This window comes from Arvicanthis niloticus, chromosome 7 (genome assembly GCF_011762505.2).
Source record: "Arvicanthis niloticus isolate mArvNil1 chromosome 7, mArvNil1.pat.X, whole genome shotgun sequence".
NCBI classification, from domain to species: Eukaryota; Metazoa; Chordata; class Mammalia; order Rodentia; family Muridae; genus Arvicanthis; species Arvicanthis niloticus.
This window is the reverse complement of record NC_047664.1, coordinates 13,050,947-13,075,528: the sequence shown is the minus strand read 5'-3', so window position 1 is coordinate 13,075,528 and position 24,582 is coordinate 13,050,947. Positions and strand designations below refer to the sequence as shown.

General features: G+C 37.5%; 1 protein-coding gene across 2 annotated transcripts in view; it reads left to right on the top strand.

Annotated features, from left to right (window-relative positions):
- The window catches only part of Psme4 (proteasome activator subunit 4), a 108,938-nt gene that overhangs the window by 61,334 nt on the left and 23,022 nt on the right, over positions 1 to 24,582 (top strand). For both annotated transcript variants that reach the window (XM_034508332.2, XM_076937958.1), the window contains 19 exons: positions 1,742 to 1,797; positions 3,487 to 3,543; positions 3,740 to 3,795; positions 3,884 to 3,982; positions 5,720 to 5,782; positions 5,906 to 6,001; positions 6,963 to 7,094; positions 8,763 to 8,972; positions 10,460 to 10,596; positions 11,709 to 11,762; positions 12,131 to 12,260; positions 15,256 to 15,337; positions 16,966 to 17,119; positions 17,601 to 17,670; positions 19,221 to 19,346; positions 19,877 to 20,029; positions 22,681 to 22,785; positions 23,241 to 23,332; positions 24,387 to 24,518. In XM_034508332.2, coding sequence (XP_034364223.1) covers positions 1,742 to 1,797; positions 3,487 to 3,543; positions 3,740 to 3,795; positions 3,884 to 3,982; positions 5,720 to 5,782; positions 5,906 to 6,001; positions 6,963 to 7,094; positions 8,763 to 8,972; positions 10,460 to 10,596; positions 11,709 to 11,762; positions 12,131 to 12,260; positions 15,256 to 15,337; positions 16,966 to 17,119; positions 17,601 to 17,670; positions 19,221 to 19,346; positions 19,877 to 20,029; positions 22,681 to 22,785; positions 23,241 to 23,332; positions 24,387 to 24,518 — 2,004 coding nt within the window. The remainder of the gene's footprint in view (positions 1 to 1,741; positions 1,798 to 3,486; positions 3,544 to 3,739; positions 3,796 to 3,883; positions 3,983 to 5,719; positions 5,783 to 5,905; positions 6,002 to 6,962; positions 7,095 to 8,762; positions 8,973 to 10,459; positions 10,597 to 11,708; positions 11,763 to 12,130; positions 12,261 to 15,255; positions 15,338 to 16,965; positions 17,120 to 17,600; positions 17,671 to 19,220; positions 19,347 to 19,876; positions 20,030 to 22,680; positions 22,786 to 23,240; positions 23,333 to 24,386; positions 24,519 to 24,582) is intronic.

Genomic DNA, 24,582 nt, shown 5'->3' with positions numbered 1-24,582 from the left:
GTCTCTGCACACCTTTGATAGTTTTTGGTTTTTTTTTTTGTTTTTTTTTAATGCAGTAAGAATTACGGAAAATCATTAGCTACAGAAATTATTTTTTAATCTTATTAAGGTAGAGTGACTGATTGAATATTTAGTGTTATGTGGTACTGAGCATAAATTGAGTAGAGTTATAGTTTTACTTGAGACAACTAGTAGTTTTGTATCCACAGTGAAGGTTTCTGTTCTCATAAACCAGGGATGACAAACCCTTTCCCATGTTCCACCAAGAAGGTGGTAACAGCTCCCACGTACTTTGTCATTGCTCTTTTCTATTTAGTGCACTAGAGACTCATTGGTAAGGCTTTCTTATGCTTTTCTGACATGAATTTTTGGATACATACTTATGTTTGATCATAAAAAGTTAACAAAATGCTGAAATTTGCACTCATTGCTGCAGGTTGAAACGCTATAGAAAGAAAACATACCTTTAGAAAATCTCATAAAAGTAAAATAGCATTTTATTCTGTAAAATGTTAAGGAATCTTAAAATACATTAGTGAAAAAGAACCATTCCTTGTTTCTATTCTGTTGGTTTGGTTTCAAGATTTGCTGTCCTAGGATTTGAGTTATGGTCAACAGCATAGCTGAGGAACCAGTACTCTGAAGTCATGAGCTATCTATAGTTGGGATTTGTAAGCCAGATATAATGCTGAACTTAGCTGCTTTTGGGGGTACCCTTGGGTATGTTGATTGAAAAGTGGTGTTTCCTTCCCCATTATACATGTTGCAAGCTTATAGTATTAGGTAATAACAGTGATTGTATATTATTACATTGCCCTATGTTGGGTTTGTGAATTCTATTCTTCCTTTGCACTTGTACCTATGTTCTACATCTTAGAAAGTATCTTCTCTTCATAATAGAGTAACTGGAGCCAATTTTGAAATTGTGAAAATTGAGGTAAACATATAAATAAATTCCCATGTATAAATTCTTATTCTCCCATAAAATGAGTTCTCATAAACCTACAGGTAATTCTCAGCCATCTATTCAACTTAGCTGCATCTGGTTGTACTGACATTTTTGGGCAAATGTTTGGTGTTTTCAAGAGTTTTACTTTTGACTCCAGGCTGGCCTGAAGCTCACTATGTAGCCGCAGCCTGGCCTTGAACTCACACTGATCTTTATGCCTCAGCCTCCAGAGTGCTGGGTTTACAGACCCCCATGCCTGGCTTGTGACTGATCTTTAGTTAAGATTAAGCATTTGTAAATAGCCATTTAGAAACCACATTTTACTACTGTGTTAGGAAAGGTCTATTTTGCTGGTTGAAAGAGAAAGAGTAATAATTACTTGGAGAGCCATGTATGTTGTCTTAGTTACTTCAGCAAGAAAAGTTGACTGAATTTTAAAATATAATTATATAATTATAAAGCTGAGTTTTCTTTTTGCAGATGTATAAATGCTCATTGATGAATTTAAGCTTTTCCACTTGAATATTCAGTTATCAATATAATTTCTATTGAGAGATGATTTTTTTCCTTGAAGGCACTAAATTAACATTTTCTTTAAGTCAGTTAATATGTTCTTACTGATACAGCAGCATTAATCTTCAGAAGTATAAGGAATTGAAGTACAAGAGAGTAGAAGTTTGTTACAGGGCATTATCTTTGTTTTAATGTAAACATTGTAACAATGAGATTTTTTTCCTTTGGCCTTTGGTATTGATATTATTAATAAAAGCAAACTCTCTTGTTTTTATACAGGGTACCAAGTATGGTGTCCTTAGAGGAAACAAAATTGTACACGGGACTAGAACATGGTATGTGCACACTAACTGAAGTAATCTGTGGAGGGTTCTGTGTAGCTTTTTTGTAAGGATTAGAATGGAGTAGTTTTGTAGTTATAGATTTTAGATTCTTTGTAGTATATAAAATATACTCACTATGCAACAATTGTTTTCTTCTCTCTGAAGAAACTAACTGTTCATGTTTGTTTCTGAGACAGAATCTCAGTATATAACCAAGGCTGACCTCAAGCTCATAGAGATCTTCCTGTCTCTGCCTCTGGCTTTAGAAATAATTATATAAAGAATTGTCAATAAATAACAGAAATTGGGTCTGTAAATCTCATTGCTTTCTGTGTTCAGAAATAAGCTTTGCTATGTAATGTTCATTTATGTTTTTTTTTTAATTAAAAGTGCAGTTATTTATTTGTGTATGTACAAGTACATTCTATGGTCAGGGGACAACTTGCTGGAGTGGATTTTCTTTCTATTGTGTTGGTTCTGGGGCTCAAACTCGGGTCATTGGAAAGACCTTTACCAGCTAAGCCATTTCACCAGCCATATTTTATTGTTTTAGAATGATACATTAAAGTGAATGAGAATGTTGTATTCTGGTGATTTTTTTTGTAGCTGTTCATCTATGAGTTTTAATTCAATTAAAATTTTTGATGTGGTGCTGGGGATCATACTTGGAGATATGTGGGGAATAGACAAGTGTTCAACCACTGAGAGGACATATCAACTCTTAAATTTAATATTAGTATTTTGTGAAACAACCTGGGATATTGCTCAGTGATAAAGCACACACCATGCCTGAGGCCCTGGGTTAATGAATTTCCAGCACTCCCACCCACCAACTGTGTTTTATTTTATTAAAGTTCAGACTATAACCTTAATAAAAATACAGTAAATTTTCTTACTGATGGGTTAATAATAGAATTAGTTACATACATTAATTTCTAAGGTATAACTGTTGGATTTGGGTCACCCAATAGTATTTTCTCTCTCTTCTCCCCTACTTTAAAAAAGTATATATTTATTTTTTTATTTTATGTGTATGAGTGTTTTCTGCATCTATGTATGTGTACCACATTCCCATGGAGGTCAAAAGAAGGTGTCAGATCCCTTAGAACTGAAGTTATAGCTGGTCATGAGATGCCATATGGGTGCTGAGAACTGAATCCCCATCCCGTGTAAGAGCGGCAAGGGCTTTTAATCCTGCAGCCATCTCTCTCCCACCTTCTTGACAAAATATTTCATAAATAAGTATTTTATTTTGATTGTTTGAGACCAGTCTCGTGTGGCTCATCTTGCCTTCAGCTCCTGACCTTTCTTCCTCTTCTTCCCAAGTGCTGAGATTACAGATAGGAATCACCATGCTCAGATATGTTCATCTATTTATTCATTTATGGATTGATTGGAGACAGGGTCTTGCTTCCTAGACCAGCCTAGCTTTGAACCATCTGCCATCCCTTATTCTACTCTCTGAAGTGTTGAAGTTACAGGTGTGTGCCCCGATGCTCTGCTTAAGCTTTAGACATGGAGGTTTTGAGTGTTAGTGTGTATCATACTTAGCCACTAATTTAACTGTGTTAAAGGCAAAGCCATCTGTCCTCCCCTTTTCCTTTTCAGAGGGGTCTTTGGATAAGCTGTTGTTAAAAACAAATAAAATCAGGAACTTTACACATCTAAAATGCCATCTCGTTATTATTATTTTTTAAATAGACCTATCCAGAGAAAACCACCGAGAAGTAATTGCTAGTGTCATAAGGAAACTTGTTAGTAAGTATACATGCCTGTAACTTCCCTGTACCCTACAGTTTACAATTGTACCCTGTGGCAGGTGTGCTTTTACTTAACTTTTTTTTTTTTTAATTGAATTAGAGTGACTATCACCCCCCCCCCCTTTAAACAGCAGATTGGAGTTTGCATAATAATTTAAGATATTAGCTAAAACTTTTATCTTCTCCTATTTTAGGCCATATACTTGATAATTCAGAAGATGATACCAAATCCTTGTTTCTCATCATAAAGGTAGAAGTGGCTCCACAGCTCCATAATTGTTAATGTGCTTTGGCTTGGCTGGTGACTTCTGAATAAATGTTAAAATTCTTTAACACAGATCATTGGAGACCTTTTGCAATTCCAAGGATCTCATAAACATGAATTTGACTCCCGATGGAAAAGCTTTAACTTAGTAAAGAAATCAATGGAAAATCGGGTCAGTATTTTCACCTGAAATTCTGAGTTACTATTTCTGAAAACTGTGTAGTAGTCCTGATTTGATGATGACTGTTTATAGAGGAATTCACCCTATAAGTAGTAGCTTTAAGAGTATTGCATGAAACCAGCCTCTCCCTCCTCTTCCTTTTTTGCTATAGGATTCTTGCTACATAATAATATATGACTTTAAAAAAAAGAGAATATTGTATGAGGATTACAAGCATGAAACATATCAAATGGGTCCTATTTCTTAGGACTGTTGTTAACTTTTGGAGTGCTTGTTTAGCATGTGTGAGGCCCTAAACAAAGAAATTATTATATAAATTGTATTAAATAAATTATATTTAAAATAATTTATTGAGTGATAATATCTGTTACTCATGATCATTTATGTATCCATGTAGGGATTTGCTTAGTAGCATTCAGGCTATCTAATAAAAATGTGAGGAAATTTTAAAAAAAAAAAAAAAGAAGAAGAAGAAAATTGCCCACAGGTATGAATTTAATGTGAATCTGAGGAAAAGCATTTCTTGTGTTAATTTCATGATCCAATATGAAAATCAGTATAAGCTTTTTTAGACACTTGGGAGGAAAAATACCCCAAAGCTGTTCTGAACAGTGTTCTCTAGTAGATGATACCAAATTCAGTCTCTAGATACCTTTATACGATCTGTGCTGGACACTGAAGATGGAAGAATGTGGGAGCTATGGTAGGCTGTGGAAGAATGCTGGAAGGTAAATTAGGTCAGTAGATTAGTGGTAAAAAAAAAATTGGAGGGCTTTGATTATTGATGTTAATATTTAAATCGGCATCACCAGATCTGGCTTGTAGTTATGGGCCGCCATCTTCCCGACTAGGCTAGGCCTGAGGCCATGAGCAGCGGTGTTCTCACTACCACAGCTCAGTTCAGGCCGCCTGCTCAGGCAGCCAGAGACACTGGCCCTGCCACCCAGGAGACACCAGTGTGGGAGATGGCTCTGCCGATCTTCCATGCTGTCTCCACAAGGCTGGGCTGAGTCCAGACCATTCCGCCATCCACGAGGTACCCGGTAGAAATGAGACTCTAATGCTTAAAGATTAACCAAATTAACAAGATGCTCACACAATTAGAGGTGTTAGCCAAGTAACTAACCTAGATATAAGTTGTTACCCAGGACTGATCTCAATACATGCATGGTCATTCATGGCTCCTACATCTCTGCCCTCTTAGCTCCTCCTCCTCCTCTTCCTCTCCTTACTCCTCCCAACTTGCAGGGAAAATATCCTGCTACACTTGATGACTAATGTGACAAAGAATAACAATTACAAATAATTTTATATTGTATTTACTTATTTGTGTGTGGAGGCATGCACCTGTGAGTGGAGTTCAGAGGACAACTTGCGAGAGTCAGTTCTCTACTTCCAATGTAGGTCACAGGAACTGAACTCTGGTTGTCAGGCGTGTGTCAGTTGGGTTTGCTCTTAAGTCACTTTTTCTGCCCTATGCCCATTTTCATGGTCTGGGTTGGGTTTTTGTTATTGTTATTGGCTTTTTGTTTGGTTGGTTGGTTAGTTGGTTGGTTGGTTAGTTGGTTTTGTTTTGAGACATGGTCAGTCTGTATAGCCCTGTGTGGCCTGGAACTCAAAGTGATCCACCTACCTCTGAGATTAAAGGTATGTGCCACCATGTCTGCTCTACCCTTTGTTTCTGAGGATTCAGTGAAAGCATTGAGGTGTTTGCTGTTTGTTTTCCAGCTCCATGGAAAGAAGCAACACATCAGAGCACTACTAATTGACAGAGTGATGCTGCAGCACGAGGCAAGTATCTCCATAGTCACCTCTCAGTGTTCCATTCTAAGGAATAATTACTGTAATATTTTTCACAATTAAATGGATTTTCAGTAAATACTTCAAGACTTGATTTATATTATTTTTTTAAAGTTGCGAACACTAACCGTTGAGGGTTGTGAATACAAAAAAATACATCAAGATATGATCAGAGATCTTCTTCGATTATCAACAAGTTCATACAGTCAGGTGAGGTTCTATACTCTCCCATATTTTTATTTTGTTATATACAATCTAAATATCCTTGTTTTAACAGTGTAGCTTAAGTAATCCCTCATATAGGGTCCCCCAGAAAGGAAACAAGAGACCCAGAACTAAAATCTAGCACTCCCACCCCAATGACATTAGAAAGACCTTTCAAATTTCAAATAGATTGAAATCTCGCCTTAGTGTACAAAACCATTTATGTTTGTAGTGTGCCCTCCATTTTCTGAGACAGGGTTTCTCTCTGTAGCCCCAGCTGTTCTAGAACTTTTTGTAGATCAGCAGGCCCCGTGCACCTCTCTGCCTGGCTAATTATCTCTCTTTTTAGATCCTGTGTTTTCTTCCAACAAGGTCTTGCTATTTAGCCAGACTGGCCTTGAACAGTGCTGGTATATGTGCCACCATGTCCAGCTTAAATTGTTTCTCTGTGTTTTAAATTTTAGAAATTGTGCTAGTAGAATGGTGCTCCCATTTAATTCTATGGACTTTTGGAGGGTAGTCTGGAATGGTTATATAATTCCTTCTGTGTATAATCCTCGAGTTTCAGGGAGTTGGTAGTGCAGAATATGGACTCTATCTCTTTATATAGTATAGGATCAAAAGTTATGTTCCAGCACATAGAACAGAGAAATTACAAGATTTATGTATACCAGTTCCTGCTAACTTGATAATTTCCTGTGCATGGGCAAAGGACACTTGATCTTCTTATCAACAGTAACTTCGAGTATCTGCTTTTTGCTTTCAGATATGATAATAAGCTGTTGTTTACAAGTGCCATTCAACTTTCCTCTCATCAAAACGAAATACATGATATTTCCTTTTTAATAATTATTCCTTTACTTTTTAGGTTGTGTGCTTTCTGTTATTTAGGAAACTGTCTAAATATCATCACTTTGTTTTTATACTTTATTAGACATCTTTTTAATTCCTTGTCAATTTTCTCCAGGTCAGAAACAAAGCTCAGCAAACATTTTTTGCTGCTTTGGGAGCATATAACTTTTGTTGCAGAGATATTATCCCCTTGGTTTTGGAGTTCTTACGGCCTGATAGAAAGGATGTCACACAGCAGCAGTTCAAGGTATAGGTTCTGTTTTAACTTTTGCAGTAAACACCTATAGATCCATCCTTGAAGGTCTTCAGTTAATATTTTGTTATGTTTGCTTATCATATAAAATGTGTGTAAGTTGATAGTCTCAGAACATTTCATCATGATTAGTGTTATGGAGAAAATACAGGGTGGAGGCCCCTGTGGAAACGGCTAAGCTGAAGTAACATCACCAATCTGAAAGGAGGACCAGAAACAGGAAGAAATAGGGTTATTGTGAGCAACAGGTAAAAGTAGAAAAAGAGAGCTAAGAGATTTCAGATATGACACGTAAATGAATCTTTCTAAGTAGATTGAGAGATATTAAGGATAGATAAGAGTAAGTGCTTGATGGCTAACTGTGAAGGGACTAACGCATGGGCGTTTCCCTCTTTCTACTTCTGGAAAGTACAAGTGGTTATAGGGGAGGTGGGAGATCCCTCGGCCCCAAGAGTTTCCGGTAAGCCTGGGCAACATAGTGAGATCCCATCTCAAAACAAAATAAAAAAATTAGAGGTCAAACAACAAAACTGACTGAGATACCATTAAAAGAGAGAAACAGACAGAAGGCAATAAAGAGACCTTTCAGGGGAAAAAAAAAAAAAGACATCCATCAGTGCCAACTTCTTGGAGAGGATTAAGATGAGCACTAAGTGTGGTCCTTGAAGTTTGTAAGATGGAAATCAATAGGCTGTAAGCCAGGCTTAGTTACTTACTTTTAAAGTAAAGTTTTATTAGAGCAAGCCATTGTTCTATGTAGTTTGTGCATCTTCTTCAATCACGGTGTTGGAGATGATTAGCTGGAGACTTATGCCAAGGGGCTGGCTATTTCCTTCCTTCCTTCATTTCTGGTGGCTGACTTCCTGACCCAGTGCTGGATATTCTTTCTGGAAGGTCTGCCTCATTTGATTATATATTGGCCAATCTTGTTAAGAATGGATTATATGGACAACAATAGAGAGGCTAGGTTAGCAGTGCCTATAGAGAGCCTGAAGGAGACTGGGATATATAGAAGGTAACAGTCTGACTTGGGATCTGTTTAGACTGAGTGTTCTGGAAATTTAAAAAAAAAAAAAAGTTTTGATATTAATAAAACATGTATCCGCCTCATCAGAATTATCTAATTAAACTTTGTCAGTAAAAACATGCAGTTAAGCAACTGGGTTTTTTTAAAGGTATTTTTAATTTATTGTTTGACCATTTCACGCATGTATACAATGTATCTCTTCATATCCACCCTCCCCCCAAGTAACCAAGCTTTTATATACTTACTTAGTAACATTCTTAGCAACTTGACCTTAGCTGGTATTTGATAAATCATTTCAAACTTTAGGTCTTAAAAATATTCAGTGCTGCATTTCAAGGCCATTGTCGTGTCTAAGGAAAATAAGAGTGGAGTTTGTGTTGTTACAAACATGCATACCTTTTAAAATTGACTAACAGTCATTCTTTAAACAAATCCTCTATTAAATGACTTAAAAAAATATTAATGGATGCCACTTGATTATACCTCAAGTTCATGGTTTTAAAAATACCACATAAAATGTGTGAACCTATTTATAAATTAGCTGTAAGTATATAAATAATCACTGTAAAAATTTAAGAACATGTTGAACTCAACCATGACTCTTACTTTCCATGTAAATGTATTTGTTCTTATAGGGCGCCTTATACTGTCTACTTGGCAATCACAGCGGTGTGTGCCTGGCAAACCTTCATGACTGGGACTGCATTGTGCAGACCTGGCCGGCACTTGTTTCTTCAGGGCTTAGCCAAGCAATGTCACTAGAAAAGCCATCAATAGTGAGACTATTTGATGACCTTGCTGAAAAGATTCATAGACAATATGAAACAATTGGCTTGGACTTCACAGTAAGCAAACCATTTATTTATTTACTCTTATTTTAATGGAAATTCTGGCTTTTATTTTCCATGTCTTTCCTTTTTTCTGTAATAATAGTCTGGCTTGTTGTTCTGATTTTTAAAAGGCATTTGCTTTCTCTTTCCATCTAGATCTTTTTCGTGATCACTATTGTAGATAATGGTGGGACATCAAGTTGGAATGTGTCTAGGAATGGACCAGGTCATTTCTGCCAAGAGGCTACTCTAGTTAACATTACTGCATTTACCATGACCCATAGATGCCGACATTGCATTATCTTCCCTCCCCTCCACTCACTTTCCCTTCTCTCTGATTCCCTCTCTGGTTGGTCTAGAACTTTCTTTGTTTACCAGACTGGTCTCAATCAAACTCACTCTCCTTCTTGACTCGTGGGATAAAGAGTTGATTGTATTTTAGGAGGTTAGCTATACTAGCCAAAGTCACAGAATATTTACCACTAGCTAGACTCATAACTTAGAGTGCAGAATATTAAAAACTTTTTTGGATGGATGAGAAAGAAATTTCACTGGTTCTCAAATGATAGGTTCTTAAATGATAAGACATCATTTAAGCACTTTTTGGAAAGTCAGTGCCTAATTCTGTAGTCCATGCTAGCCTCCGACTTGTAGCAATCCTCCTGTCTCTGCCTTCTATATTCTGAGATTACATGCAGATATTCTGCATGAGCCACCTTTCTTGAGCATGTAAGATGCTAAATGTACACATTCACACTTCCTCAGTGCATCAGGATAGACAGAAAGGTGAGGATAGTTGAGTTCTTTCTTTCCTCAGGTTGGCTATGTTTTCCATTCTATTAACCAGAATTATAGCTGTGGCTATAAATTCATCCCTTGCTCTTTGAAACTGTCTTTATATTAGGATTGACTCTAGGATTGGCCTTACCCACATATGGTCTTCTGTAACCCAGGCTGGCCTTGGGTTCTTAATCCTTCTGCCTTCATCTCCTGAGTGCTCTGATTATAGGCATATATCACCATACCTAGGTAGATTATTTTTTCTTTAAAAAATTAATAATAATAGTAACTTGAAATGAAATTTTCAAATCATTCATCTGTCTGGCAAAATGGTACAAGGGAAAAGGTGCTTGTCACCAAACCTAATGACATGAGTTTACTCCCTGAACTGAAAGCATAAGCATTACATTTCTTGACTTGCTCTGTGTGTGTATGTATACACACACACATATATATATACTCATATATATATATATATGTGTGTGTATATATATATACTCATATATATATATATATATGAGTCCATGTTTGCACATCGCATGACATATGTAGAGATCAAAGGACATATTGTAGGAATAATTTCTCTCCTTCTACCCATGTAGATATGGTCCTAAGAACTGAACTCAGACCATCAGGCTTGACAGCAAGTTCCCTTCTTTCTCTTTGTTAAATAGTGCACATTATATTATGTGTCATGACTCTACTTTTTTCTTTTTAATAAGATTCCAAAGTCATGCGCTGCAATAGCAGAATTACTTCAACAATCAAAAAATCCTTCCATTAGCCAGGCACTCCTTAGTCCAGAAAAGATTAAAGAAGGACAGAAGCGTCAACAGGATAAGAATGCTGATGCCCTAAGGTAATTGATAAATGTTCTGCTAAGACAAAATATTACAGTTAGTACATTTTTTCTAGGTCTACAATATAAATATAACTTACACATTGATTTCTGGGGAAATGCAAAACGTTGGGAGATGATTGTGTCAAGAGCCTGAGTTTTCACTTTTAGGTACAGAGTTGAAAACAATGGCTAACAGTTATTGTAACTGTTTCACTGTGAATTTCTTTTGATTGTTTTTTTAAGGTACTAATGTATATATTCAGACATTGGTACACTTTATTATTATTAAGTCCTAAATTTAAGCTCAATATATTACTTTATAGTTTGTAAGTAATCTCTTTTTGATCAAATTTGGTATTAGGATATTTTTAAACTTTTGGTTTTTTTTTTTTTTTTTTTTTTTTTTTTTGATTTGGGAAATCAGAACAAGTCCATGGAAACAAAGTAATAGCCTTCCTAGCTCAGTTTTGGGTTTACCATGTAACTAGTACACGATTATGCCTACCTACTATTTTTGAAAATGCCTTATTTTTTAATCAATATATTGCCCAGTCTGATCTTAACTCATGGGCTTAAGAGCTCTTCCTGCCTCAGTATCCCAATGAATCAGTTATGAATATGGGAGCTAGGTACCACCCCAAGCTTGTTTTCTAAAGTATCTCTGTAAATACTGAATTTCTATAGGTGGTTTAATTGATTTCTGATAGCAGCATACTATACAGACAGAGTATACTGCTAACTCTTTGATTACAGTTTTAATGTTTACTTTGGAACACTCAAAAATAGTTTGCTGGGCATACTAATAATGCTGGTACTTTTTGTGCCAAGGCAGGACGGTCAGGCATCCAAATCTAGCCTGTATTATGAGACCTTAGCTCAAAAAAAAAAAAAAAACACCTAAGAAAAACAAAACAACAACAACAACAACAAAAACCCTAAGATTCTTAAGAGAAAATAAACAATTGGTAGTTTGTGGGTTTGGTTTTTTTCTTTTTTTTTTTTCCTAGTGTCTCTCTTCACTTACTTTTAGACTAGTCAAGATGTAAGAGGAGAGTGATTTTATATTACATTATGTGATGTTTGTCTTAATAGTATAGTAAGATCATGTTTTATCTGAAATTTTTTTAAAGGAACTATGAATGTTTGGTAAATACTTTACTAGATGGTGTGGAGCAAAGAAATCTGTAAGTATATTTTTTTTTTCTCTAAAACATGTTTTATAACTATTAAAACATTTGTCTTAACTGCTCTAATGACCCTGTTCATGGGAAAAGGAATGGCTATGTTAATGGAATAATTTGTGTGTTAGAAGATTGCGGTAGGGCATGGGTAGTTATAGGGGCAGTCTGGTTTAATAGGCTTGTCTTAATTCTGGAGAAACTTAGAATTATGTCAAACATAGAGTTGTGCCTGGTTCACACACCTATGATCCCAGTTCTCAAGAGGCTGAGGCTACAAAGCAAAGAAAAAGTTTCAAAACAGATTCTTGTTTTAAGCGGGTTTTAAGAGGATCTGATTTGTAAGTACCTTCTCTCGTTCTCCCAACCACCAGGCCTTGGAAATTTGAGCATATAGGAATCGGGCTCCTGTCTCTACTCCTAAGGGATGACAGAGTGTTGCCTCTCCGTGCCATACGTTTTTTTGTTGAAAATCTCAACCATGATGCAATTGTTGTTCGAAAGGTACATACTTTATTTATTTTGGTTACTGTGTTGGGTTTGAGAATATTTACCTCAGCAGACTCTAAATTCTTCATAGACAACATATATCCTAATCAATACCTTGAAAGGAGTGATTTGGCATCTCCTTCTGTTTGCTCAGAAACAATAAGAATTTGTTCAACAAATGTTGGGAGGCATAACCAAGCATTTTATACATTTAATGCTATAGCTATAAGCAAGGAATAAACTTGCAGATTAATAGGAAAGTTTGACTTTTAAAAACTTAAAAATTCATTTTGCAAGCAGAGGGGCAAATCTAAGGGTTCAATTTTTTGGCTTTGTTCTAAAAGTGGTACAAATGAGCTTGAAGAAGGATTCTGGCTTTGTCCGCTTCTGGAAGAAAACCGATAAGAGGCCAAAGAAAAGGCAATTCTTTCAGCAGAGGTTCAAAGGTGGAGATGCTAGTAGTTGAATGTTTATGCTCCTCCCACCAGTGCTCGTGCGCGCGCTCTCTCTCTCTCTCTCTCTCTCTCTCTCTCTCTCTCTCTCTCACACACACACACACACACACACACACACACACACACACACCACTGCAGCATACATGTGGAGGTCAAAGGACAATTCTTGGGAGATAGGTCTCTACCTCCACTGATGGGTTGGAGGATCAGCTTGAACTCAGGTCATTGAGCTTGTGCAGCAAGTACTTGTGCTTGCTGAACCATCCCACAGAGCCTAAACTTTTCATGCATACTTTTTTGGGTAATTTCTCCAATAACCGCTCACCTGGTATTCCCCTTTCCACTTTCAAGTCTTCTGTTTTGCCACCCCCTCTTTCCCATTTCCTTACAGCCTTTTTCCCCTCTCATGTCCCCTCTCCAGCATCATTACTTCTATATACTCACACTCACTGTACGTAAATAACTTGTATATAAATTAGAAGCTGGGATCTAGCACTTAGAAAGACAGCACTGTTGGTTGTCTTTCTAAGTCTGGGATACTTTTCTTAATATGATTTTCATATCCACTTGTGAATGTCATTTTTCCATTTATGGTTGAGTAAAATTTCACTTATATGTGTAGCACATTTTTATTATCTGTCTGTGGATGGACATCTAGGCTGGTTCCATTTCCTTGTTATTGTCAGTAGTGCACCGTTGAATATTGATGTACATTGTTCTTTGTGATAGAATGCAAGAGTCCTTTGGGGGACCTAATTATAGCTGCCTGCAGCCATGGACCAACTGGGTTCTTCTGAAAGCGGGAAGAGAGGGACGAAGGGCAAGTCAAAAAATCCCAAGCTCATGATTGAACTGCCAACTGCAGCCGATGGAATACTGACAGTTTAACTATATTTTAAAGTTTCTTTTGCAGTGTTAGAGTATAACCATAATTTTGGGAAATAAAACCAATTTTTAATAATGTAAATAATCCATTTTCTCTAAAATTAATACCAAGTGGATGACTTTCATGTTACAGAGTTTGGCTGTCAGTTCTTATATATGAATGCATGATAGTGTAGCTTTTAATATCTCATTAAAGAGACATTATTTTAAATCCTATCTTTTATACATCTGGTTTCTGAATAACTCCAAGCCTGAGTTACCAGCTTTAAGCCAACTTTCTGTTACCAAAGTTTCAAATTTTTAATCATACCCAATAACTTACAGCCCAATAATGTATAACCAAGACATGCAGAACATATTTATACCTTTAAAACCAGAAACAAAAATTGAAGTGGCTACACATCTTATAGATTTAGACTAAAGAAAATTTTCTTGCTTTTTCTAGCTGTAATTTCAAGAGAAAAGCACCTTGTCACAGAGATCTTTCTAGGAAAAACAACTCTCAGCTTCCAAAAACTGCTGGTCCCTTTAAATGCAGCTTATGCCAACAATTAGTTCCTGGAAAGGCTTCTCCTGCTGAGGTTGACCCCTAGTTACAGTGCAGGGTAACTTATCAGCTTCTGCTGTGCACATTAAGACTGCCTTTAAAACCAAGTTAAACTAAACCAAGGGGTGGATACCTAGAAGTTTTAACGATTTTTTATTGGAACATGAAACATAGAACACCAATCATTGAAACAATGAAACAAAAGCAGACAATTGACACATGTGGACAAATTAGCCTACCAAGGACAGACAGTAGACAAAGAAAGCAGAACTAAGGATTTCTTCTGTAGGAGCCAGAGAAACTCAGGATGTCTCCTGAATTTTCTCCTGTTTCTAGGAGAGCTCTGAAATAGCCTTTTCCTTCTTTTTTGCTGACGCAGCCCAGAGAGAGGACAACTGCTTTTCTGGAACCCTTTCTCTCTCTCATATTCAAGATCTAACTCTTCATCTCTTTCTTTAGGAGGTTCCCTGCTTTCTTAGTTTTCCAATTCCTTCTAACCCTGCTCCTCTCGCCTGAGGCTGCTCTTAGGCTGCGGGCAAATACCTGTTTGGAATTCTCCTGTCCCATGTTTCACTGTCACCTCCTAGGTGAGGTCAGCACCTATTCAACCTAGACTGTATCCCCTTAAATGCACTTCCTGCAAACACAGCCTCCAAAAAATAACTAGCGCTAACATCAATGCTGTTCGTTGCTTACCAAGTGCGGGGTAGTCTTCTTCCATTTTCCATGGAGCTCTACCTAAGACAGTGTTTTTCAGCAGGTCCCCATTTTCAGGTCCCTTGTTGCAGCACCACCTGTAGCCACCTGCGGCCACAGACCAATCAAGTTCTCCTGGAAGGGGGGGCTGGAAATTAAGAAAGGGATGGAAGGTGAGAAAAACATGGAGCCAAGACAAAGTTCTCTGATTAAGGCTCTTTGAGACACTGCTGCACTGGCTTCCATAGAGTGTGCATGAGTTTACACTCCTACCAAGAATGAATATGGGTTCCTTTTGGGAGGAGGTTTGGGTTTGTTTTGTTTTGTTTTTTGTTTTTTTAAGAAATAGAATCAGTTTCTACTATGGTACAGCATGTTGTAAGAGTTTTTTCAAAATGTTGATATATACATTTTAACCTGTTTGTAGATGGCTATCTCAGCTGTTGCTGGTATTCTCAAGCAGCTAAAGAGAACTCACAAAAAGCTGACCATCAACCCTTATGAAATCAGTAAGTAATACCCCAAGTAAATAACAGTGCTTTTAAATAACACTTAGAACATTTCCTTGAGTATTTACAGACGTTAGGAGTGGTAGCACAGGTAGAAAGATCCAGAATTCAAAAGTCAGCCTGAGCTGTGTTAACATAATCCATTGAGTATTTATTTCTGGGCAGGAAGATTAGAAAAGATCCTCTGCCTTTCTTACTGTGTTCTCTGGATTTTTTCCATCTTTATATTATTTACTTATTTTTCCTTGTTTTGGTTTTTGAGACAGGGTTTCTGTGTTAGCCTGTCTGTCATCGAACTTACTTTGTAGACCAGGATGGCTGAAACTCAGAGATCCACCTTCCTCTGCCTACCCAGTGCTGGCATTGAAGGCGTGCACCACTACCCTGAGAGTATAATGTTTTAACTGTGGATTAGACTGTAGTCCACAGAAAAATGTCTCTTAAGAATTTTTCTATTGATATAAAGGACATGCATGTGTATAAATGACTAAAATTTTAGTAAGGTGTGTTGATAAAATTAATGACACAGAAGCAATGTTAACTTATTTTAATTTTTTGAGAACTGTGTTTTGATATATAAAAGAACAGTCTTAGGAAATACTTTTGTATTCTGTACTGTGGGGTGTAGAGACATTATGAGAGCAATTTCCCATAAAATGATTCCAATAAATGAGTGTGTAGGGAAAGAGAATATGTTAAAATATATATATAGGATAATGTATAAAAATATGAGGACTGTAAGTAAAGAATAATGTAAAAAAATTCCTTGAGCTTTATAAGCTTGAAATTAATTCAGAACCAAATGTTTTAACAAACCTTTTTAATTTAGTACATCATATTCTCCTAACAGTTATCAATCCCAAATCCATCCATCCCATCTTTCCCTCAACGGTTCAACGTAAACCTCATGCCCCTCCTCAAACTCTGCCCTATCCTACCCAACCCTCTCTCAGGGCTGAGGTCCAGGACCTTACTCATTGCCAGTTTGCTTTGTGTTTGTGTATATGGGTGCACATATGCCATCACATTTATGTGGAAGTCAAAGTACAACAGTGGAAGTCAGTTTTTTCTGTTAACCATGTGGGTCAAGGGGTTGAACCCAGGATACTGGGATTGTTAATGGGTACCTTTACCTAGTGAGCCATCTAGACAATAATGTGGTCTTTTTAAAAGACAATATTAATAAGTGATTTCTTGTTAAGTGTTGCAGGTAGAGCCAGAGAGATAGCTCTGTTTACAAACATGTGTTTTTATGCAAGAACGAAGTTCTATTTCCAGCACCCACATCAGGCAGTGCACAACTGCTTGTGAGCTAGCTCCAAGGGGATGCCTGTAACTAACCTCAGGCACATGCATATATACAGACATACACACAAGTACATATAAATATATAATTTATACAAACATACATTTTTAAGGGAGTTATAGTCAGAGCATGGTGGCGCATATATTTCATCCCAATACTTGGGAGGCAGAGGCAGGTGGATCTTTGAGTTCTAGGCCAGCAAGGGCTATAAAGTGACACTACCTTTAAAAAAAAAAAATGTAGTGGGATTGTGTATTGAAAGTCTAGAACAACTACTGAGTTATTGTTTTCAAATTATTAAATCCGAATACCTTTTCTTTAGGTGGATGTCCTAAACCTACCAAAATTCTTGCTGGTGATCGACCTGATAACCGTTGGTTGCATTATGATAGCAAAAATATACCAAGAACAAAAAAAGAATGGGAGTCAAGTTGCTTTGTTGAAAAAACTCACTGGGGATACTACAACTGGCCAAAGTGAGTGAAGCTCACCTCCCACCTTACATTAAACATGGTTTTCTTTTTTGGTGAACTTTATTTTGTTAGATCCAAGTTCTAGGTTCAGAGTCACTTTTAAAGGCCATTCCCTCTTTCTTCCTATTTTTCTTGTGCTCTTGCCAATACTGTGCTTTATTTCTTCCCGGTTGTTACATTGCAGTTCTGAGCTTCTGTCAGTGCCTTGCTGTATGGCCAGGGAGGCTCGCAGCAGCTACTCTGAGTTGTGTTCCTGTGTTAATAATAACACACTTGTCTAAACCAACTCCTCTCGCTGTTGAGTCCCATAATTTGTTACCAAAGCTTGGAGATCTGTAGACTTTAAAGCAGGGACTGTTACAATCTACTCATGCCCCTACACTTCATTCTAATCAGAAGTTGTTAAAAATACCTCCTAACATTTACTGTTGATGCTTTATCATTTTCTTCTGATCATGTTATAAATAAAACTCTTACTGTGTAGGAATATGGTTGTCTATGCTGGTGTGGAAGAGCAGCCTAAACTTGGCAGAAGCAGGGAGGATATGACAGAGGTAAGCATTCAGTCCATTGTGGTGTTAACTAGATCTTGACTGCTGATTTAGCTCTGTCTTAGTCAAGTCCTTTTTAAATGTATGCTACTGTTTCATCACTCGGGTGCTAACTGATACCACTGTTAACATTTCCAGAGTTGCCGTTAAGTTACTACTGAATTCAGCATTCCACTCAGTACTGCTCTGTACAGTGCTGCTGGCTGCTTGTGTTAGTTCTGGGTGGTAGAAGGCTCTTGAGCAAACATAATTACCAATTTAGGTTTCCATTGTGTATAAATCATGGCTTCTTAGGAAATAAATGTTAATTTTTTTAAGAATTATTTTTATTGTTTTTAATTATGTGTATCTGTTGTATGGGTGTGTGTACCTGGGTGTAGGTGGAGAGCAAGAGGTATTAGTTCCCCGTTGAGCTGGAGTTACAGGGCGTGAGCTATCTGCATTGGGTGATAGGAATTCAGGCCTTCAGGAAGAACAGTGCTGTTTTTACCACTGAGCCGTCTCCCCAGCGCAGATTCCTAGATTTTATAGACAGATATTTTAGTTAAATTAGGTATGGTAGAAAACAAGTGTAGCTTCTACACTCAAGGCTTTTAGGGAAGGACTGGTATGAGTGAGTTCAAGGCCAGTCTGGACTGTAGAACATGACTGTCCGTAATCAACTAAACAAAATGAAACAAAGAAAAAAAAAAAACCACAAAAATTTCTTCTTCATTGAATATACTTCATTATCATTGTGAAAGTTAATTCACTTTAAAAAGCCAAATTGGGTTGAGACTCTACAAGAAGACCTACGAGTCAGCTAACCCTGGCTCACAAAGACTAAACCACCAACCAAAGAGCATACATTGGCTAGACCTGCACATATGTAGCAGATGTGCAGCTCAGTCTTCATGCGGGTCCGCCAACAACTGGAGCAGGGGCTGTCTCTGACTCTGTTGCCTACCTGTGAATCCTGTTCCCCTAACTGGGCTAACTTGTCCTGCCTCAGTGGGATTCGTGTGCCTAGTCCTGCAGTGACTTGATATTCCAGGGTGGGTTGGTACCCAGAAAGGGGTGAAGGCCTGGAAGGGAGGAGGGAGCCTTTGATTGGGATGTAAAGTGAATAAGTTAATTAATGGGTGTGTGGGAGAGCTAAGTTTTCTTCAAGTTGATGTTTAAATTTCCTGATTCTCACCAACCTTTCTTTAAAGGTTGGTGTTACACAAAGATGGAAATGGTTTGTTAGAATTTGATTTATAGTTAAAAGGTCCTTATAAATTGCACACAGCTGGCACAAAAGTATTAGCCCTCATTACCAAACAGAACATTTTTTTGGTTTTAACTCATAATGTGAAAAATGACATCCAAATCCGGGGAAGTAAAGGGAAAAACTTAAGTATTTTTAGAGTTGCATTTAAGTTTTGCATCTAGTTGCATTCACTATTTGGGTTCTAGAAAGTACTGTAGTTTCTAGGAGTGTTGAAAATTCTCCAGAACAAAACTATAGCTGTAAGTCTTGTGCTCTTAAGTAGGTTTAAACCTTGAACATTGTTCTTTTTTTTTTTTTAAAGGCAGAACAGATTATATATGATCGTTTTTCTGACCCTAAGTTTGTTGAGCAGTTAATCACATTTCTATCTTTAGAAGACAGAAAAGGAAGAGATAAGTTCAGTCCCCGGCGTTTCTGCCTCTTTAAGGTAATTATGCTTATTGTGTATTTTTTATAAAACAATGATTACCAATTTATGGGCGTATAAGTAAATTTGAATTTACCTATTATCTGCATTAATCTAAAGTGGTACTGAAATTACATAGTTCATATTGCTGTGGCTTACTTTTTTTTAAGGCAACCTTTTAATATTGATGATATTAGCACTAAACAAAAAATGCTTTTTAATATCATTTTGCAATGTTTTTACTATTACAACTGATGTTGTTAAAGAAGTTAAATTCTAATGGGGAGAATAAATTGCAAACTTAAATATTATAAAAATAATACTGGGGGCTGGCGAGATGGCTCAGTGGTTAAGAGCACTGGCTGCTCTTCTAGAGGTGCTGAGTTCAATTCCCAGCAACCACATGATGGCTCACAACCATCTGTAATGGGACCTGATGCCCTCTTCTGGTGTGTCTGAAGACAGCTATGATGTTCTCCCATATATAAAATAAATAAACAAATCTTTTTTTAAAAGATAATACTGAATTAACTTTGTCTTTCTTTTTATAGGGTATATTTAGAAATTTTGATGATGCTTTTCTGCCTGTTCTGAAGCCCCATTTAGAACGTTTGGTTGCAGATTCTCATGAAAGTACCCAAAGATGTGTTGCAGAAATTATAGCTGGTTTAATCAGAGGTTCTAAGCATTGGACATTTGAGAAGGTGATGTGATCAATAATTTTGGAGGGTTTTATTTGTTGTTTTGGGGTTTTGTTGATCATTTATCCAAGACAGGTAAGTAATACCAGGACTTGGGAGGCAGTAGCAGGGCCAGCCTGGGCTACAATGAGACCTTGTCTGAAGAAAAGGTAAAAAAGGTAGCAATCCACATTGTAAGGCCCCCACAAAGGGAGGACCTCACCCAAGCCTCAGGAATTCACGGCCACCCAATGACTCACAAGACACCGAACTTGATGCAGTCAGCAAGAGGTATATTTCGATCAGCATGCTGAGGTCAAGACCCATGACCCATGCAGGGGCAGTGGGGTCTGACCCCAGGGCTTTGGAGGCAGAGAAAATTTAAAGGCAAAAACCACAAGGAAAAAAAACCACAACCCAGGGGGAAACCACAACCCAGGGGGGAGTGAAGGAGGGTTATCGGAGAGTACCTGTGGAAAGTCCCAGCCCGTTGTTCAGTTTGTGACAGGGTCCAAGGAATAGTCATGGGGAACATTTTGTATAGGCTATTCTCAAAGAGCCTATTCATAATCAACTATCTATCTTGTGGTCAGCCAAGTTCCTGAAACACAGAGCTCACGACCAAGCTGACCTGCACTCTTGGTTCTGCTCTGCCTGCTAGGAGTTTTTGAAAATTTTTAATCCTTTCAACATCACAGTTTGACATTGCTTCCCGAAATATGACAGGTTCAACTCCATAAAATGCACCAAAAATGGAGCTTGGTGATATGGTTTAGTTGGTAGACTATTTATTTAGCATGCACAAAGCCTCTGTTAGGTCTTAATACTTAGTGGAATGGGCTTAAATTCCCAGCATTCTGGAGGTGAAGAGCAAGAAGACCGGAAATTGAAAGTCATCGCTTTTACATAGCAAGTTTGAGGTTGGCCAGGGATACAGATAGATATACTTGGGTTTTGTTTTGTTGTTGTTGTTGTTAGTTTTTGACTAACTAGACAAAGTATCATCAGCTAACCTTTAAGTTGACTGGTCCCGGGTGAGATAAGGGTAGTGGACAGGTGGTGAACAGGGGAATTTCAGAACATTGAGATAACAGAGTGTAAGTGATTCAGCCCTAACTTTATGGGCTCTATTCTTTATGGCTCTATAGTAATATTCTCTAGTGTCAGCAATGAATAATTACTTCTGGGAAGTAGAGTCTGAGAACTTAACTTAATTTTACCTCATGAGCAAAATGGAGACTGAATACAAAATGGCCACAGTTATGTTAAAAGGAGTGGCCTCAACAGTAACATTCAGTTCATGGAAAGGAATCAAGATATATCAGGTTTAAATTTAAAAGAAGAAGAAGGGGAAAAGAGAGAAAGAAAGAAAGAAAGAAAGAAAGAAAGAAAGAAAGAAAGAAAGAAAGAAAGAAAGAAAGAAAGAAAGAAAGAAAGAAAGAAAGAAGAGAGAGAGGGGGAGGGAGGGAGGGAGGGGAGGGAGGGAAGGGAGGGAGGGAAGGGAGGGAGGGAAGGGAGGGAGGGAAGGGAGGGAAGAAAGAAGAAAAGAAAGCAAGCTAGCTAGAAAGATGGCTCTTAGTAGTTAAGAGTGTATACTGTTCAAGAACCCAGTTCAATACCCAGCACCCACATTGGGCAGCTGACATGTGCCTGCTCTAGGGGATCCAGTGCCCTATTCTGGGATCTGTATACAATGTAATTCCATGTACCTACACATAGTATTAAAAAAAATAAAATCTTTTTGTTGTTGTTTTGTGCTTGTTTTGAGATAAGGTCTTACTATGTAGCTCTGGATGACCTGGAACACCAAGCTGGGTCTAAACTCACAAAAATCTGCTAGACTCTGCGACTCTGCCTCCTGAGTGCTAGGATTAAAGATGTGTACCTACCACACCCAGCTTTAAAATAAATAAAAATCTTTAAAAAAAAACAAAACCCAGAAAACCTGTTTCTCTAAAAATGGAGGTTTATACACAACGCAACCATCCTTGTCATCCCTGTTACTGGAGCTACTATTGAATTAACTCTTTACCAAAACACATTCTTTTTTTAAAAAAAAAAATCTGTATCTGGTAATTTTTAGCCCAAATACTACCTTCCTATTTGTTCTTTTAAAACCAAAGTACATGGCTATGAAGTGTGGTTATTAAGTATGAAGTTGTTAGAAAAGAATCGTCTCGGTTACCCCTTAAGATTAATCAAAATCTGTCTTTTCAAGATCACAGGGTGATTTATGTGCTTATTGAAGTTTTGAAGCCGCAAATATTTTCAGTCCTTACTTATCACAATTTGAACTGAAGATCTCACCTAAAGGGAATTCCTGTTTCATATCAGAGCACCCTTGCTTCTAACTTTGGTTCAATAGTGACCTGAATATGCATGAAAAATTGAAAGTTTCCCTTTTGCCCAGTATAATAGCTTTAGTTTTTAAAAAAGAACTTTTCTGTGTAGGAAATATTTTATAAGGAACCATACAAAGTCTTTCCTCATTTTTGGATGATATTCTGAGAAAGAAATTGTATGATATATACATTACATGAATTATAACATTGTAAGGTCCCTTACTTGGGTGATGTACAAAGTCCTGTCCTATCTGTATGTAAGTCTGTCTAGGAGGAGCTGTACATTTCAGAATGATGGATGCCACTAACTTTCCTGTGTTTGACTTTGCGAAGGTGGAGAAGCTTTGGGAGCTCCTGTGCCCGCTGCTGAGGACAGCCCTGTCTAACATGACAGTGGAGACGTACAATGACTGGGGGACCTGTATAGCCACATCCTGTGTAAGCACACTTTCTGCTCATTCCCCGTGACACTGTGCTTTCATACTGTATCAGATCCTGTGTCCCCATTGATCTTGATGGTTTGTTCATGCCTTTTTTTTTTTTTTTTTGTACGTAATTGAGGATGGTGCTTTTCAGTCTTCCTAGCAGCCTTTGAGTGTTGCTTAGATTCTCATGTTTATTCAGAAAATTTGGGAAATGTTTACACACAGTAAAAGCCATGTTATAGTTACACGTGTTGTTAATACCAAGTATGCCCATTGCTCATGTGCTTTTGTTTAAGTCATCCATTTTGCTGACAGTTTTCTCCCTTTTGATGACAATTACATTTGTATCTGACTCCTCAATTTTAGCTTGACCTGTTGTTCGCATACTTACCTGTAATATAACAGGGTCTGATTGAGTTTCAGACTTATGTCTTTTGCCTAATTTATTGCTTCATATCTTCAACACAGGAAAGCCGAGATCCCCGGAAGCTTCATTGGCTTTTCGAACTGCTTTTAGAGTCACCGTTGAGTGGTGAGGGGGGCTCCTTTGTAGATGCATGGTGAGTAAAAAGAAAACCTGTATGGTTAACATCAAAGATTTCATATTAACTACTGGATGAATGGAAGTGAGTGACTAGGCATGGTGGTACATACCTGTAATTCCTGCGATAGGGCCATTAGAGCAGGAGGATCATGAGCTTTAGGCCAGCCTGAGCTCTAGATACCAAAGTCCAGGCTAACCAGGGTTACCCAGCATGAGCAAGTCCCACAACAAACCAAAGCAAAAGAAAGACAAGAAGTGAATTATCCAAGTGCTAAATTAAATGATGAAGTTCTTTTAGAGGCTGTGATGTTTTCATTTTGTAAGCAGTGTACCAGCTCCAACATAAGTCACCCAGCCTTCTGAGCTGCCACAGCTTTGGAGGGAATATACTGACTTCTTTGTCATAATCTTATTTTTCATATTGTCTTTTACCAAAAAACATAAAGAAAAGAGGGGCTGGAATATAATTTAGTGGTCAAGTGCTCGCCTAACATACTCTGTATCACCCACAGAAACAAGACAGAAAGATCAGGTGCTGGGGAGATGGCTCAGTTATCAAGGTTTTTGTCTGACAGCTTGAGTGCAATTCCTGGAACCCACATGGTGACCACATGGTAAAAGGAAACATACATAGACTGACACACACCCTACACACATAGGAAAGAAGGCATACAATGGAGCTAGGGAGACGGCTGAGCTGACAAAGGCACTTGGACCAAGCCTGATAACCTAAGTTTGGTTAAATAAATGTGTAAAGGAAAGGTCCATGGACACTCTTTCAAAACTTAATAGTAGTAAATAGAGTACCACTAAAAATATATTTAAACATTTTTAATGTAGTAAATATAAAAAGTAGGTGAAAATATAAGAAAAAAATTAGAAAAAGGGATGTAGAAGGCAATCTTTAAGATGTTATTATTTTGAATTGTGGGTGGTGTATTTAGTGGGAAGAAGCTGTTTGTGGTGATCTAAAAGAAAGCAGGAAAAGATCGAAATGTAATACAGGCATTGTTTATACTCTCAGCATAGAAAAGCAGTGTGTAACACATCTTCTCTGTACTTAATTGTAGTCGACTCTATGTGCTACAAGGTGGCCTTGCCCAGCAAGAGTGGAGAGTCCCTGAACTATTGCACAGACTTCTAAAGTACTTGGAACCAAAACTCACCCAGGTTTACAAAAATGTCAGAGAAAGAATAGGGAGGTATGTATAGTTTTTCTTTTTGGTTTGGAGTCTTGAGTCTTTGTAGTAAGTTTTAATACTAACA